The sequence below is a fragment of the Mytilus galloprovincialis genome, chromosome 4 (assembly GCF_965363235.1).
Source record: "Mytilus galloprovincialis chromosome 4, xbMytGall1.hap1.1, whole genome shotgun sequence".
NCBI classification, from domain to species: Eukaryota; Metazoa; Mollusca; class Bivalvia; order Mytilida; family Mytilidae; genus Mytilus; species Mytilus galloprovincialis.
This window is the reverse complement of record NC_134841.1, coordinates 75,445,905-75,463,933: the sequence shown is the minus strand read 5'-3', so window position 1 is coordinate 75,463,933 and position 18,029 is coordinate 75,445,905. Positions and strand designations below refer to the sequence as shown.

Here is an 18,029-nt window from a genome sequence, read left to right as displayed (position 1 = left end):
ACAAAATTTTAATCTTGACCATGTAATTGAGTTCAGTAATATCATCCTTATCTAATTAAAGATTACCACTTTTTTGTGATTTTTTATTAAAAGAGTTTTTTCTTTCTTTCCTTTTTCGAATTCTTTCTCGTCTCAAAAGTTTTAGGAGATTTCATAATCCATGAAACTATGAATGTGTGTGGATGGGGTATTATATTCAAAAACAGCGTAGTAATAAGACATTTATTTCCAAATAACACATTGCATCTTTAAATATTAACATCAATCCTCTAACCAAACAACAATACAAGAAGGTATCTATATATATAACAACATTATTATAACATAAATAAGATTATTTATACATCTAAACAATACTTTTACTTTATCAATAACATACAAACATTTAGCTATCAATCACTGTTAAATTTAGAATTTTTTGTGTGCATTTGTTATGGTGATTGTCAAACAATGAACACAAATGCCAGATTTATTTCAGAAAAATGCTGCATACAAAAGATGCACATTTTTATTTTTGCAATAACTACCACGTCTCCATTTTTGCAATTATTTAGTAAAATATGACAGAAATTTCTGAATAAACAGTGTGTTCAACTGAAAATTCTTCCATATGACTAGTATAACAATTTTCAGTTACCCTTCAGAATAGTGTTTAAATCTTCTTCACTTATATCATGATACATGTACTTTGAATTCACAGACTCATCCCATTCAACATCTGATAATTGACATTTTTGATACATTACATAATAAAAGGTCTCTTACTTTTCACAAAAATATACAATGTCATACTCCCAAAATTATGGAGTATTGCTCACTCTTTGTCTGAAATTCTCACTTAGGAATTATTAATATGGAGACAATAGCTCGGTTACTTTTATAGGGGGCTGGGATGATCAATGGCCTTGATTACCCTGCGGGTTTCCCATGCATGGTCATTAATGACAGAAGTAAAAAGACAAACATCCCATAATACATGTTATAAGGTCATAATTGAGAACATGATGCATAGAAAAATAAGAAAATATGATAGATGACATCCTTTTTTCCTTCAGTAATCAAATCTATCAACATGTTTTAGATAACACATATTCTTTAATGCAAATTACTTTTAGTTTACCCCTGGCAAGCACAGGAACATAAGGATAACACAGACTTTGTTATAAACTGACAGAAAACAGGTAATTAAGGAAAATAAACAAAGGCAATGAACTAAACTTAGTAAGAAAGGTAAAAAAATCCCATGATATCTTCACTAAAATGTCAGGGATAAGGTTAAAAGATAACAGACATGAGCAAAATGAATATACATAAATGAGACAGCACCCAAAGAAAACCTGACACAAACAGACACTTATATATATGACAAATGCTATGAGTGAAATATGGATTAAATGGATTTTTTTTAATGGAAAGAGTGTCACTGGATGGTCAACTTGCTGGTTATCATTGTACACATCTGGTCAACTTAGTTAAATAACCTGTCCTCTTCAAACTGGTCAGTCCAAAAATTAATTTTGTAACTTCAACAGTAATAAGAGTTTACTTTTATACTGAATCATCGAACTTTTTCAACAGGCTTTGTGATATCATTATAATGACAAGTATTTATTGGTGGAGGAAGTCCAAGAAACTCGACAAAACTTTGACTTGTGGCACAAAACTGGGCAATTCAAGTCATTTAAGTCAAAAGATAAACCTATGTTTTTGCAGAATTATATATAATAAAAAGAAGATAAATGATTTTGAGAAACAACAATATTGCGTAATGATATTGTGTACCCAGATATTATCAATGAAATTATAGTATCACAGTCTATTGTATCTGTACTAACCCCAAACAAACTTCATACACCAATTACAATTATGATCCTAAATTATAATACCCATTCTGATGTGTGCTATTCTCAGCTATTTTACTTCATAAATATTTCAAGGACAGGCCTAAGGTTCAATATTTACACTATCAATACCATTAACTAACTAATGCCTACAGTTTCGTTATAATAAGGAACACATCTGAAAGACTAGCAGAATAAATTATACATTATTATGGCTGTGTTCATATTTTTGAAGGTATTATATTGCAATTATATGGCTTGGTTCCTAAATTTCTGTGATAATTATTTCATGTAATGGAAGACAGGCTATGAAGAACTTCTGTCTGTGTAGTCCAGATACTGTTTGTTGTTTTTCTTACTTCTACAGTGATTGATCTTACCTACAAAAGAAAAATCATTTGATTAAAGATGCAAGAAAAGATCAGATATCTCTTTATTTCTCCATTACATGTCAATATTTTAATGAAGATTTCCATTTTATGGATATCAAATTTATAATTTATCATCAATTTAATTTGTGTTGCTAATTCATTATCATGAAAAGAAAGAATGTCTCTGAGGGAGTTATTTGGGGTAATGACGGTATAAAATTAAATAAAAAATCTAGAATTTGAAATTGATACTATAAGTCTGAAGAGCATTAGTTAAGAAACAAAATAAGCTTAAATTATTGATAGGTTATGGAGCTCCTCTTTTTCCTAAAATTTAATTTTTAAATAATGACAGGAACAGACTGACTCTGGCTTTTACCTTATATTAGCATAGGTATCATTTGGGTCACAAATCTAGAGTTTACTTTAATTTTGGTAAATGATCTTTTATGAGCTATTGAAGTCTCATATGGAAAGAAAAAGTTGGTGCTTTGAGTCGCAATATTTTACCCTGTACCGTAGGAAACAAACAAGGAGTCAGAACATGTCAAAAATTCCAAAGCCTCATCTAAGTACATTGGATTCCTTAAATGGTCGAACTTCAATGATATTGTTCATGTAGTGTTTGCCCATATCACATGGCTATGGGTTTGATATTTATGACACTTTTTATGTGCATTCTATAAATTTGTAGATTTATTTGATACATTTTTAATAAAACAATGTTACAAATTTTTTTTAAATTATTTTAAGCAGTCCCATGTTCTGCATGCATATTTATCTGAATTCCACCAAATTATGCATACTTTCCCTTAATATACAGATATCTTAAATGGAAATTATTCATTTTTGCATTTTATTGCTGTAATGAGACTACAGGAAACTCACCAGCTGTGTAAAGTAGCCCATTTCTCTTGGTTTCTCTGAATATCTATCAAACTGATCTAAATTGTCCTGTAGTTTCAATGTCAAGGTATCATAGTTAGCTCTTACTACTTCTAACACCTGCAAACATAGAGTAAAAAGACAGTACTTAGAATGTGCTTACTGGATACTAAGGATGTCCAAATGTAACATGTAAGAAGTTTTATATCATAATAGAATATTATTTTGGTGACTTAAACAGAGAAGTTAGATATAATTGAGGTAAACCTAAATTAAATTTTTAAACTATTTTTCAATGAAATTGTAAATTAAAATTACGTAGAAATAAAGTTTTAATTTTATGAAATGTTAATTAAGTTATCAGATTCTCAGATAATTTTCATTGAAAAAAAAACCAGGGGTACCTAATTCATGCATTTATCAGATAACAATTATAGGTAAACGATTTATATGAAATATAGCATTATATTTTCAAAAATCCATACACAGACAAAAACAAATATTATCAAATATTTATGTGATTATCCTGTTGCTATTACACACATCCTGAAACTGACTAACAAAAATCATGTCAGAGCTGTTCTTGCTTCTCATGCAGTAATTTTGAGTTATCTCCCTTATTCCAGTGGCATAAAACTTAAAATTTATGTTTGTCAAAAATAAACCTTTATTGATGATGCAATTTTGTTTCACTTAGAGCTAGTTTTCCTGTTGTTTCTGGCATATTAATAAGGATGTAAGTATATTTGGCCATTCCATTAAATTATGTACAGCTTGTTAAACCTGAATAGTAACATACCTGTTCTTCAGTTAAGGAAGACAATTGTTTGGCTGCAGACCAGGCGTCTACTTTAGGAGTGAAGTGATTGACAATGGCCCTGTAAATATACAACAGCTTTGTATAGCTATTTGTGTTAACAAATTATGTGTTTTGAAAAATATTAATTTTATAGTAAGTTTAAGAAAAAACATTAATATTTGTGAACATCATACTTTGTAAAACTGCCATGCAAGCTCATTCAAAATAATATACAACCGGACACAATATTCCCTTAAGACTCATGCAATTACTCTACAATATGTCAATGTTCTACCCTCAAATAAATGGTAATTTTCATAGTATCATCCTTGAAACTATTTTAGCCTGCAAGTTCAAAAGTAATAGAAGTAGAATACGTCATTGTATATACAGTAAACCAACTAATTTTCTTGAATGATTTATTAAGTTGACATTAGATAGATTTGGCTTTTATTTTTAGGTCCAATTTTTGGTCATATACCTATTTAATTGTTTTTGTTCATATAAATCTTTGGTCATATACCTATTTAATTGTTTTGGTTCATATAAATCTTTGACTGTCAGGTATTTGACTTTGAGCATTCCTGATTCCTTTATATAGTGCTGTTCTCATTTTTTATCTAAGCCACTTTTACTAATAGAAAAAAGTAACAATATTTCATATATCTTCCATAAGGTGGTAACCAACACTTCGACTACAATTAATTTGAATCGTTTAGTTTTCATAAAACTTTGACAAAATATTCACTTTCACCCTTTGAAAAAAATATAAAAATTTCAAACAAATTGAACCAATCACTTTCTTGGAAAAAATTGGTTAGATATATAGCAATTTGACAAACACTAGTTTTGATCATCGAGAAGCTTAATATTTCCTTAACAATACAACGTGATTAAAACGTTTAGCTGATTTTACAGAGTTATCTCCCTGTAGTGTTAGGTACCACTTTAATATGAATACATCAACAATGTCAGAAAAAATATCAAAAATTGAATTGTTCCATAACTGGCTAGAAAAGGCTTGACTTGAAAAAAAATGTTGGTTTACAGTATATATAATATAACCTATAAGTATCTTAACCTACCTTATATTAACTAGATGATTTGTCAGTCTAGCAGCAGAATCTTTACTCTCACCATCATTGGTTGTGTAACGAAGAGCTAAAACAAAAAAAAAAACAAAAAATATTATCATTCAGTATCAAATTCACATTTGTAAAATTACTAAACCCTTAACAATTTGAACTCAAATAGTGCTGTTTGTCACTATATCATGAATAATTCAAATCATTGATAGCTAATCATCTAAACGCATATAATATGTAACATGTTGACATAACGACTATGAAATATGATATATTCTTCCTACATTGATTGATTTTGGGGTTGGAAGGCACTTTTATTAAAATTTGATTAGCAGTGGCTATTTTAGACAGATAGCCTTTTACAATTTATTAACAAAATAAAATAATTAACATAAATTTTATGCATGCATTGCAAATGAAAAGTTCCTTCCAACCCAACCCCCTTACATTTTTTTTTAGGAAATTGCCCTGCCTTTGAATCCCCCCTCCCCCCCCAAAAAAAATAATAATCATATCTCTAATATGTAATAATCAGGGAATTCCATTACCATCTTTTTCTATAAATTTCTATGTAAATGTAGCAACAGAATAACAATGGTTCCAAAGTGAATCCAATGCCAAGGGGAAAACAAGATTAAATCAAAGGGAGATAATCTAATTATCTTTTTTGAGTAGTTTTATTAATAGAATAAATGTCTATTTTTCTTAGCCAATAAAACTTTCTTGGACCAGTTGGTAGCCATGTGAGGTTTCCTTGTTCTCACTACTTCAAAATTGAGTTAAGGCATCATCCATTTTTTTGTTGTCTTTGATTTTGCTTTTTGACATAAAAAATAATTAAAAAGATTCTACTGCTGTATCTCACATGATACAATATTTATCTACTCTATGCATTGGTACATTCTATATTTCTTATTTGAACTTCATTTATGTATAAAGGCAGTGATCAGTGTACATATTCTGTGAAATAAGCTCATATTTTATTAGCAAAACTCACCCATTGAATAAATATTATCAAATACTTGATGCATTCTTATAATTTCATAATAGAGTTCATCATAGCTGTTTGGGTTTGGCAGAAAAGTGTCTCCATAAGTGATGAAGGTGTTAAATATATTCATTATCTGTAATCAAACAAAACATTAATTACTAACAAATGACTATACTTTGAACAAAATTTTAGACTGTCAAAAAAGAATATACTGTAAAAATACAGCTGGAATCTATATGTCCAGTAAGCAATGTCAGACAAGTTATATCATGAAAGAAGGTGAAAAAAGAAAATAAACTTAAGAATGAGTCTTTTTTTCTCATTGTTAAAAGCTGTATGGTTGCATATAATTACTTTTCACATCCACTTTATTTTAACCCTGGTGGATAGTTGTCTCATTACCAATCATACCACATCTTTGTGTGTTTTTTCTTGAATTGTTTTACATTTGGCCATGTCAAGCTTGAGTTATCATCTTTAAAATATTTTGTATCAGTTTGACAAACAAATAAACTGAGATGAGGAGGGGTTAGACTAAATGCGCCCCCAAATGTTTTAATAGTAAAATTAATAATGTTGGAATAATGGTGTGGTGGAATGAACTAGCAATTAGGTACAAACATATTTACCTTAGAACTAAGATGGAATATATTGTTCTGTCTCTTCACCAGACAGCCTTCATTTGACAGAATGAACTTCAGTAAGTTAATCAAAGCTGTAAAAACCAAAAATAAAATAAAATAAAAATTCAACTGCAGATATGATAAAGACTCCCTGGTCAGTTGTCAGGGTTTTCCTGTGCTTTATAATTATCATTGTTACCACTAATTACTTGTTTTGCATTAATGTTTAGTTTTCAAATTCAATGCACAGAATATTCAATAAATGTTGTTATTCCATATTGATAACATTTTAGTAGGTTTTTCTTTATGAATGGGATTTTGAATAAATAAGAATATTCACCTGCCGAAAAAGTATATTCACAGCGCAAAACGTGGTGTGTATAATTTTGGTAAAAAAGCGTTTGATGTACAATTTGTTTTGGTAAATATTTTGTGTAGCTTTGTATATTGTGAATGCATTCTGTTGTGTGCAATTCTGACCTTTTCTTTTGACTTTAAAAATAAAAACATGAAAAATAGTTCAAGTAGACTTCAGATTTGATAATCTGGAAGGGGTTCTCCAACAAAACAATATACATTATATTATCAGTATACAAAATGGCCGTCTTACCAGTCCATAACTCTTTCCATGGATACTGAATTCTAACTCTACATTTCTTCTGGTAACACAGTACCCTGTGTGTAATTCCTAAACATTTCCTGTTAAATAAAAAAATAATAATCACACTTCGCAATTCTATACCAAACCTAGGGTCAAACTGACACTAAATGGACCTAAACAATTGTACTTGACTGCTTAAAAACATTTGCTAAATTATAATAATTTCTATATTTGTGTATGCACTTATTAGGATTTATCTAGGATACTTAAAAGAGATCCTGGGCAACTGACAGGGACTCTTCTTTGTGACATTAGAACTTTTTTGACAATATGACCTTTATAAAATTACCCTTCATGTTTTCTAGAGCATTTCACGTTGACTGAAAATGGATTGCTTGAAGTTCAGTGGCAAATAGTTGATGCTAATTCAGGAAAAGTGGAAAAGGTCACTTTGTTACTTACAGATATAATTCTAATGGAAAAGTTTTCATCATGTGACTCATTATAAATTCAACCATTAAATCTGAAATGTAAAAATGAAAATATCATACTATATTTCATTAAAAGGGGAACGATGGAGATAATAGATGTCCAAAGAGGTCACTGTCTAGTAATACTTGTTATTTGCTCAAAAAAATTATTTTATGGTCGGTTGTGGTTGCAAAATTGTTGATAAAGATTTTTATTGAAAGTCGTCAAGTAAAATATACACAATGAAATTAATTTTCATAACTTGTTATTTTATATACCACGGATTCATTATTTTAGTGTACACCAATCATTGTTGATTTGAGAAATTTGTGTAGATATTGATCTTATGGTTTTGGCAAAGTCTGCATACAAGCCTATATAAAAAATTTGTCTTTTTTTAACATTGAAATGTGTGGTTCAGTATACCAACAAAATACATAAGAAAATTTGTATTATATTTTAATGAAAATGAATCCACAGTATATATCTAAGATATCTACCTATTCATCTAATGCTTATCTTTGCTAACATTCACAGAGGATTTTGCTTTGACTAATTGAGAAATATAAATTTGATTAAATAAGGGAGGTAATTCATTTGATTTAAATTAAAATTAAAAAAAATAAGTATGACTACTGGATTGGTTGGATCAGAGACCCCATTTCCATTTTTATTGCTGAAAAATTTTAATGAATGATTTCTCTTCGGATGTCATTAAAAAAATAATACCATGCAGTTTCTTTTTTTTAACACATAATTGTAACAAAATAAAATAAAGAACTTTCCACAAACTGCAGTTACAAACAATGTCAAGGACTGATTCATTTTACTTCTTTTCATTATTGGCATAAAGCTATAAAGATTAAGACGTGAGGCATAATTGCCAACAAGACCCACAATAGAATAAGGAACATGGACGTAAAATTATTTTAGTAAATAATTTAAAGATTCTATTGAATTTAGTTAAGATAAAAGGAACCACCTTAAAAATAGATTTAATAATCTATTGGCAATGCAATACAATGAAAATATCAATGAATGTCAATGTTTTAAGGAACAGACACAATGAACCTAAAGTAAACTAACCTAAGACTGCACATACTAATGGTCTTGATGAAATATCTTTCTCTACTTTCATTTTTCTGTGTCTCATGGGCTAAAAGGAAATTAAATCATATAAAGCTATTCAACATAATAAAACAAAAATTAAACTAGTAATTCTTTAAATATGTTTCAAAATCATCAGACATCATTAATAAATCTAAAACCTTTGTGTGTGGATGATATAATTTCAGGCCAAAAGATGTATCCTTGGTTTTTTAGAAATAGTCACTTTAATTATCTAGATTTATTGATTCAAATGATATTCAACTAAATTATATTTATTATTTCAACTATCATCTAGGAGCTTTAAATCAATCTGCTGGTTTTCTCTTTTGAATTGTTTCACATTTTGTCATGCAAGGCCAAGGATCTATAAATTCAGAAATTATTGCTATGTTTTTTATTATTGCGAAAAATGCTTATGAGTTATAATTGCAATACTTTAAAAATTGCATTTTGAAAAATGTTTTATGAACTAAACAAGATTTTTCTTAATATTGCAAAAATTGAAATAGTCATTTCAGTCTCAAATAACAAAATTGCAATAATAAAAGCATGCAATATAATTTCTGAATTTACAGTATATAGTGTGCATTTTGCTCATTGTAAGTGGCCCAACAGGAACCTATAGTTGTTTATAACATCACCATCCTGTGGTCTCCAGTCAAAAGTTGTCTCATTGAATAGACAGTCATACCACATCTATTAATTTTTATATAATGAGAAAAAATGCACTTAGCAAGCCTATCCCAAGTCAGGAGCCTCTGGAGTTTGTTAGTCTTGTATGTTTCTTAATTTTGGTTTATATATATGTTTTGGAGTTTAGTATGACGTCTATTTTCACTAAACTGGTACACATTTTTATGTAGAGGACAGATAAGGACCACCTCTGGGAGCAGGATTTTTTCACTGCATTGAAGAACAATTGGTGGCCTTCGGCTGTTGTCTGCTCTTTGATCGGGTTGTTGTTTCTTTGATATATTCCCCATTCCTATTCTCAATTTTACATGTGTACAGAAAACTATTATAAACCATTAAATAACATACCATTCTGTGTAAAGGAACTCTGAAGTTCATATTGATGTCATGCATCAGTGAATTAGCATACTGATCCTAAAAAGCAATATAGCAAGTTTAATAGTTTGGAATTGCATACAGTCTGTTTATGCTGTCATAGAAATAATTGCGGTGAATAAGGAAATTTGAAGATACTTTACTACCAGAACTTGCAATAAATAATTGGTTCCTTGCTGATTTTACTAAAGAAATCTTCAATAAGATCTTAAAATTTTCATAAATCTATTCCTTAATTTAAGTCTTAATCTTTCTTTGGTTTCAAATGTTGACCTCACTTTTCAACATATAAATGAATGTCAACTTTTCATATACATCATACATGGAAAATTCATAATAAAATAAACCCATATTTTGGTATTTTATATATTAGACAAAAGAGTATTTTCTTTTATGATTTCAACCTTTACCATAACTTACCTCAGATATACAAGTTAAAATAATTAAACATAATTTGGCATTGTTGTGTTGTGTTTCATCTGCAATGAGAAAAAAATCAAACAATAAGATCATGACACAAGCACTTCAAGATACATTATTGTTTATTTTTTATTCAGTCTATATAAGTTAATGTTACATAAATTGTATTTTTTTTTGTATTTTATATTTGCCTATGGTTCACAATGGCCAATGCATTTTTGGACAGATAACGCTACAATCAAAATCTTAGTGTAATAGATGTGAAAATAACCAAATACAAGAAATATCAATATTAATGTTAGATAATATTTTGAGGTAAAACAACTAGCATGGTTTTTGCTCCTCAAGAATGTTTAGTGTATGTTTCTGCTTGCTTCTTAAGTTGATCTCTGTTAAGTATCTTATCCTTGTGTGCTACATATATGACATTTTGTACTCAGTATTCATGATTAGCCCAATGCCTGAAGGTCCACACCACTGTCATGTGGTGTTTTGATGCTAAGGGTTACTTTCAGGAGGAAGCATTCAAAATACCATATATAAACACTGGTGAAAAACATACTCAGATCAGTTAAAAGAGCACTAATTTCTACTTTAACATATTGTGGAAAAGTTTTTCTTATTAATGACCAGTTCTGATATCACTGAAAATCAAATAAAATTAAGTCTAAATAAGTAATTCTGACCTTTGGTATCTTGGAGGACTACAGAACTATATTCCAGGAATGTTACCAGTAAATTTGTAGGTTGACATGTTGGTTCTAACAAAGCAGGATCTGTTTTGGGCACTATAAAGATAAAAAGATATTGAATAATAAGGTAAAAGTTAAAAAACGAAACAAAGTAAAATAATATATTAAGCATTTTTTTTATACATTTTAAAACTGTCTCCTTACTTACAAAAATCTGTATTTTTAAACTTTATTGATGTAAACCTAATTAAAATTTTAATTCAAAATTAAAAGAATACAGAATTTATCCCAAGTTTTTAGATGCAATTCATTGAACACTCAGAAATCCTATACAAACATTATGATGAATATATCGAACCAATCACGTTTTGGTGTACATTTTTAAAACACTACCAAGAATGCTTAAGATTCTGAAAGGTAAAATACCTTGAAAGTTCAGGAAACATGTAAATTTCCTATTCTTAAAATTCTTGATAAAAAACTTTTGGATAACAGAATTCTTGATTAAAATTTATATAAAACCTACCTTGATTGAGTAAAGGATTTCCAGGCGAGAGTACAGGTGAAGATGGGGGTGTGGCAGGTGTCGATGGGGTATGAGTCTGAAAGAGGAAAACAATAGATAAATAGTACAGCAATATTTCCATGTCTTTTATGTTATATAGTTAAGGATAATCATATGCTGCAACAGAACTGTTATTCTTCTTTAAATGTGTTGTTCAACCTACAGTGTTGCTCAGTATGCTCAAATGTCATTGAAATCATTGCCCAAAAGACTAGGATAACAAAATCAAATTCTTGAACTCATCTGATAGCTGATAGGCATATCATCTGAAGAATTTAATTTTATGACTGCTTTTCTGTTTCCTGAAATCATCTGAAATAAACAAATGATACTGATTTTTATAGCATTTACTTTGAATTTAAACTATATTTGTGGGAATGAAATGAATGGCCCTGTTTGCAACAACAACTTGCAACTCAATATGAGAAGGTGTTTAGAATTTTTTTTCTATATAACCGATATTTTCACGAAATTTCAAAGTAAAAAACCTGCAATGATGGACAAGGGTAATACTATTTAGAGGTGACCCCCATAAAAATCCACATCAATGGTTGGTAACAGCTGACTTTTAACATTATAATTTACAAAGGACGTCAGAATGTTCTACAAATAAGTAATGTAATCAGTTCATGAAAACTGAAATCAAATATTGTCTGATCTATAATTAACTTACATGAGTAAGAGCTGTAATGAAATTTCTGTTGAGATGGATGGCTTCATACAATGCCAATAATATTGAATCATTTGACCTGCAATAAATACAATTAATTATAGACAATCTGTTCAGCATTTTTCTTATAAGACATTTCATATATATCACAATATATGTTTAAACTTCAAAAAAATATGAGTGAAAAAAATTGACCAACAGGAAATAAACATTGTATCCTGACAGCAAGGTATGTGTAATTTGAGTATTTAGATTCCCACATACTCTTTTTCTTTTAATAAAGATTCAACAGCATCCTTCTTTTAAACTTAATTAACTTAATTCCTTTAAAATAACAAGCAACAACAACTATGTTTTTCATCAAGAAATCCTGAAACCCAAATTCTTTTTGTCTTACCTAACTGCAGCAATTTGCTTTTCATCTGCTACAAACATGTTGCCAACCTAAAATAAATATTTTAAAATATAAATATATTTTACCATAATTGTGCTGTAACAAATGTACCTTAAAAACAATTTGTTTGCATATGGTTAATTCTATTCAATTTATTCAATCCAGTTAAGAAAATAGTTTGCTATGGAAATACATAATAGCAGAAGTGACTTATCAAGACTCAGCTATACAAACTTTTCCAATTAGATTTTGAGAGTGATATTAAACATTATTGTTTAGAGGAAGAACTGCAGTAGTTTGTAATGTTTCCTTGGTTATTCAGATGGGAACATGCCTTCTGCGTAACAAGTTAGAAGGAGACATGTCTCATGCAGTCACATGATTACCCTATTCATCATAATGTATAAACCAGGAAGGCCATTACAAATCAACAATTGTTTGTAAATGTAATCTATACTTAGCATATATCTTACTGAAATAGGTGGAGAATAGACTAACAATTAGCTAAAAACTTTAAAAAAAATATGTTTTAACTTTAGGAAGTTATATTTTCCTATAAAATAGAGATATTTTAAAGTAATTAATACAATTAATTTTGAGGTTTTAATTTTAAAATTCATTTTATTCCTTTATTTGAAAATAAATCCAAGGGAGATAATTAATGTTAACAAGTTGATGTATAACAAAGATTGTATATAATGTAGAACAAATATCAAACATATTATCTATTTTTAGAGATAATGGAAATGTTCAACATTTTAAGCACATGTTTCCAATTTTTTTTTTATATGAAAAAAACCCTACTTAAACAATATTTAAATTAAATATGTTTTGTGGTGTTGTTGCTATAAATAGCACATATAGGTCAAAATTAAACTGCTAGCTAGTCATGTTTAAAAAAAACAGGATCAGTGGTGGATCTAGAAATTGTCATAAGTGGGGGACCACTGGCTGCCGAAGAAGGGGCCCACTCCTGTCACACTTCAGTGTATTTAATCAACCATTTGTTTTTCTCAAAAGGGGGGTTAAAACTAATCTTCCCTGATATTGAACAATCTTCCCTGATATTGAACATTTTCTTTCAAGTATTAAATTGGTAATTTCAATTGTTATCATTTATATTGTAATAGCAAATGATAAAATAGCAGTAAAAATTTGTAGCTGTATTGAAGCATTATTTGAAACTAAGTAGAAAAGAATATGTAAGCATAGTACTAACTGTCCACCGTTGAGAGAAAAATAAAATCATGAAAATGATATACCAACCATTGAGGCTAATGCTGAAAACCATCCTCCTTGTGGCTCTATGTTCCTTACAGCATAACTCCTGCAGGAATAACAATAATCACTTGAGACTTAAGTTTTTGTTAACATTCCATCTGTCCAATAGTTCACACTCTACTAATTCCCTTCAATCAGCCACTGATATCAGTGATTTTTCAGATTATGTATTGATGAACATTTTTTATTTGTAGTTTCTGATTATCTAATATACTTTATGAGATGATGCACAAAATTCAAAAATGCGTGAATTGTAAAATAGTTAAGAACTGGTTATAATGGGCTGATGTCGGAAGTGAAATAACCAATTTTCAATGCAAAATAATTGCCTTTAATAACTTTTAGCATCACAAAAGATTTAAATATCTGATTGAAAAGATTTGAAAAACTTAAAGATTACACTCATAAAATAGTTATAGTTAGATATGTGATCTTTCCTCTAGCTCTTAATTGTTGTTGAAAATTTATGTTCCTTCGAACTCTTAAGCCTCGGTCACACCTTACCGGATAGCACGAACGGACGCCTAACAGATGAAAATAAAAGTTGTCGGTTGACAAAATTGTTATCCGTTGGGAGTCCGTTGATGTACAGAACGAATAAAACGGACGTGTAACGAATGCATAATGCACACACACCGGATATGCACCGTACAAGAAACAGAAACGTACCGAACAGAACAGATGTCGAACGTACATCCAACGGACGAGTACCGCATAAGACCGGACATCTAATGGACATGTACGGATTGAAAAAAAGTTATCTGTTATGCATCCGTTCAAGCTATCTGTTAAGGTGTGACCGAGGCTATATGAATAAATCTCAAATCACTGAGTCAATTATTGAATTGGCAAATAGTCTCTTCTAGAATTAAATGGCCTCACAACAGTTCACCTCAGATTTTTTTTTATTTTAAATACTTTGTGGGAATTCAAAAGACAAAGATGCATTTCTTTATCTCTAAATTACTCTTTTTAAAATTAAAATTATTCAGTTATTTGAATGTCATTTCGTCTACTGGATAATGGGAAAGGATTTGTGAAGGCTTTGCATTTTATCCAATCATATTGTGTTAATGTATATATGATGTTTGAACAATGAAAATTATTTGAATGAATTGAATGTAAGTGTAATAAGGGGAAAGAACCCATCCCAGTCTGAGTCAGCCTTTCCCCTCTGATTAAAAAATCAAATATCTCAAAAATGATTAAGCTCCAATACCTATCAATATTTTTAGCTTATTTTGTTCCTGCACTAGTGCCCTTCTGAATTATAGTATCAATTTAAAATTCTTGATTTTTTTTAATTTCACCTAAGTACATCCTATCTAATAATATGGTATGATAACCAATGAGAATACTATCCATTAGAGTTCAAATGACATGGATTTAAGCAATTTTAGGTCATCATGCAGCCTCCTACAACGATGTGAAGGTATCAACCATTATACTGTAAAGAGATCATAAGCCACAGTTTTGCACAAGTCCACAAATACACTGGCTTTTTTGTCAGATGAGCATTAAAAAAATATTCCTGGCAAAACATACTTTAAACACTAATCCTCTTTAAACTTTTGACCTTGGATTTTTTAAGAATCAGAAACAAAATAAAACTGTTGAATATGAAATTATTTGTTCTACCATGGCCTAAAAAAAGAGTTGTACCTTATAAAACCTCGTCTCTCAGGTGATGTTCAGAGTGAGTGTGTTGGGCGGGGGAGGGGGGCTTCCAGGGTTCAAAGAAAGGATTAAAGAAAGAGTCTTAACTTGTAGTTATAATTCATAGCAACAAATAAAACTAAACCATATAGACCTAGTTATAAGAGTTTTAAAAAATAACATATCTTTGTATGTTTAGGTTATGGCATCCAGTAAACCTTCACCTTGTTTGAAAACAGAGTGTGACATACATAGTCAACAATATAACTGGTACTGCTCAAGTCATTTAAAGCCTTGCTGTGATGAATATATTTCCACTAGTCATTCAAAATGTACTGGATTAAAAAGTTTATCTAGTGCAGTGGAGGAAACAACCAATCAAAACTTAAAAGAATCCTTAGAGAAAGATATAAACTCCCTAATACATCTCTTGGCTTAAATGGTAAATAGCAAATCGGGAAACATCAAAACATTAGTTTTTGATGAGTTTTGTTATTTGGTTTTGCCATGTGATTATGGCCTTTCCGAATTGATTTTTGAGGTTCAGTGTTTTTGTGATTTTTTTTTTTTTTAAACAGCAATGTGAGGCCATAAAGAATTCAGTAGTTGAACTCAGGAATGAAATAGATCAACATCTAGACAACCTAGAGAAGAAGTTCTGTCAGGAGACAGATACCATCTGGGACAAGGAAAAGTCAAAAGCAACAGATTTCATTACTGAAATTGAAGGAAAAAAGAAAAAGTTAAAAGAAATGAAAGACAATTTACCTACAGTCATAACACATAAAACAAAACTCCAATCTTTTCTAGGTGTCCATCAAATTGAACAAGAAGTACATCAGTGTCAGCAATATGTTGAAGGTCTCGAAGACGATGAGAGAGCCAGAGAAGTTGAGATCAAAATGAAGCAAAACAATGAGATTGAAATGATAGTAGCCAATCTAGAATCCTTAGAATCCTTAGAAGGAATTGTTGTTAAAAAAGAAAATATCTTGAATAGAGAATCAAATTTGAGTAAAGAATCAAAAGTACGATCACAAAAACAATCTTACATAAACAAGATGAAAATGAATATCGAGGAACAGATAAAGCTGGACATAATTGCTGGTATATGTGAGACCATTTGTCTAATGGATGGAAGAGTGATACAAGGTGAAGGAATCGGTAAAGTTGACCTACTTACTGTCGATGGCAAATTTATTAAAACGTTACCTATACCTGATGAAGCCTAGAGTACAACACAGATCAATCAAGACACTATCGCCCTAACTTTTCCTCAAAAGAAAGTGATTTTAAGTTCTTCAATATAGAGAATGAAAAAGTTACCAAAGTAATCCCATTTGACAAATCATGCAACGGAATATCTTTCTCAAATAATTCTTTGGCTGTAGGTTTAGGTTAAGATGAAATCCGTATCATAGACTTGGATGGAAATACACTTAAGATAATAGAAATTCAGAGTACTTCAGGACCAGAATACCTTGTTTACCGTAATGATAGAGTTATCTTTAGTGATTTTGAAGGCCAAACAGTATTTTGTTTTGATGAATCAGGTCAACAGATCTGGAAATATGAAGAGGATTTATCAGGACCAGCAGGACTTTGCATAGATACCTATGGTAATGCTATTGTAGTAGACTATTTCTCTTGCAGAATAATAGTAATATCAAAAGATGGACAGGATAGTGAAGTACTTGTTAGCGAAGAGGAAGATGGGCTGAAAGAACTTAGATGTGTTTGTTTAAAAAATAATGAGTCTAAAGGTTATATTTGTAATAACAGTGCTACAAACTTGGCAAAGATCAGTTTATCTTATGAATAAAATTGGTCTGGAATAATATTTATGTATACATGTATATAATAGAAAACTGGAATAAAAGTGCACCAACAACAAATAAAGGATCCAAGTACTTGTCAAACACCTAGTGAACAGCAAAAGAACAAATTATTCTCTTTCCATCAATTTCCTGATGGAACAACAGAACAAGAAATTGAGACAATAAAATCAACATAAGAATATTATGTTGTTAGCACATATTGTAAACAAGAAAGTTCCATTCTGATTCAGCTTGATGCTCAGTGCTCCATTCTAACTGATAAACTGTGTATCATAGTTTTTAAGAGTAAAGAAAATCATTCATTTTTCATTGTGTGCCTTTTGAGTTTTTTCATGATTTAATTTGATGAAAAATTGTATTACTGAAAACTAAGAGGCTTATATAATGACAACGACTTGATTTTCATGCATGAAAACGATATTTGTAAATCTAGGCCCAAAAACAGGATGAATTTTTGTTGGGTTCAGAAATGGAAAGGCCAAAATCAATCTTAGTATCACTTTACACTACTTGAAAGTGTAAAACAACATTGATAAATACTTAAATGGTGAAAATCAAACTTGAAACTTGACCTTCATTTAGTCACAGTAAAAAATAAAATATATCTTTCATCTAAGCTTTTTCAAGTTTTTTTCATGGACCCTGTTATCAATGGTTATGCAGCCGTC

The 18,029-nt window shown here is 29.9% G+C and overlaps 1 protein-coding gene across 1 annotated transcript in view; it reads right to left on the bottom strand.

Moving 5' to 3' along the window:
• Positions 1-208: 208 nt before the first annotated feature.
• Positions 209-18,029, bottom strand: part of LOC143072963 (armadillo-like helical domain-containing protein 3) — a 42,469-nt gene continuing 24,648 nt past the window's right edge. The window contains exons 12-27 of the mRNA XM_076248145.1: positions 13,853-13,913; positions 12,590-12,636; positions 12,196-12,271; positions 11,484-11,559; positions 10,952-11,053; positions 10,266-10,324; positions 9,819-9,884; positions 8,754-8,823; positions 7,659-7,719; positions 7,206-7,294; positions 6,602-6,687; positions 5,979-6,105; positions 4,982-5,057; positions 3,897-3,975; positions 3,101-3,217; positions 209-2,221 (exon numbers count right to left, since the gene is read on the bottom strand). Coding sequence (XP_076104260.1) covers positions 2,129-2,221; positions 3,101-3,217; positions 3,897-3,975; positions 4,982-5,057; positions 5,979-6,105; positions 6,602-6,687; positions 7,206-7,294; positions 7,659-7,719; positions 8,754-8,823; positions 9,819-9,884; positions 10,266-10,324; positions 10,952-11,053; positions 11,484-11,559; positions 12,196-12,271; positions 12,590-12,636; positions 13,853-13,913 — 1,285 coding nt within the window. The 3' untranslated portion in view covers positions 209-2,128. The remainder of the gene's footprint in view (positions 2,222-3,100; positions 3,218-3,896; positions 3,976-4,981; positions 5,058-5,978; positions 6,106-6,601; positions 6,688-7,205; positions 7,295-7,658; positions 7,720-8,753; positions 8,824-9,818; positions 9,885-10,265; positions 10,325-10,951; positions 11,054-11,483; positions 11,560-12,195; positions 12,272-12,589; positions 12,637-13,852; positions 13,914-18,029) is intronic.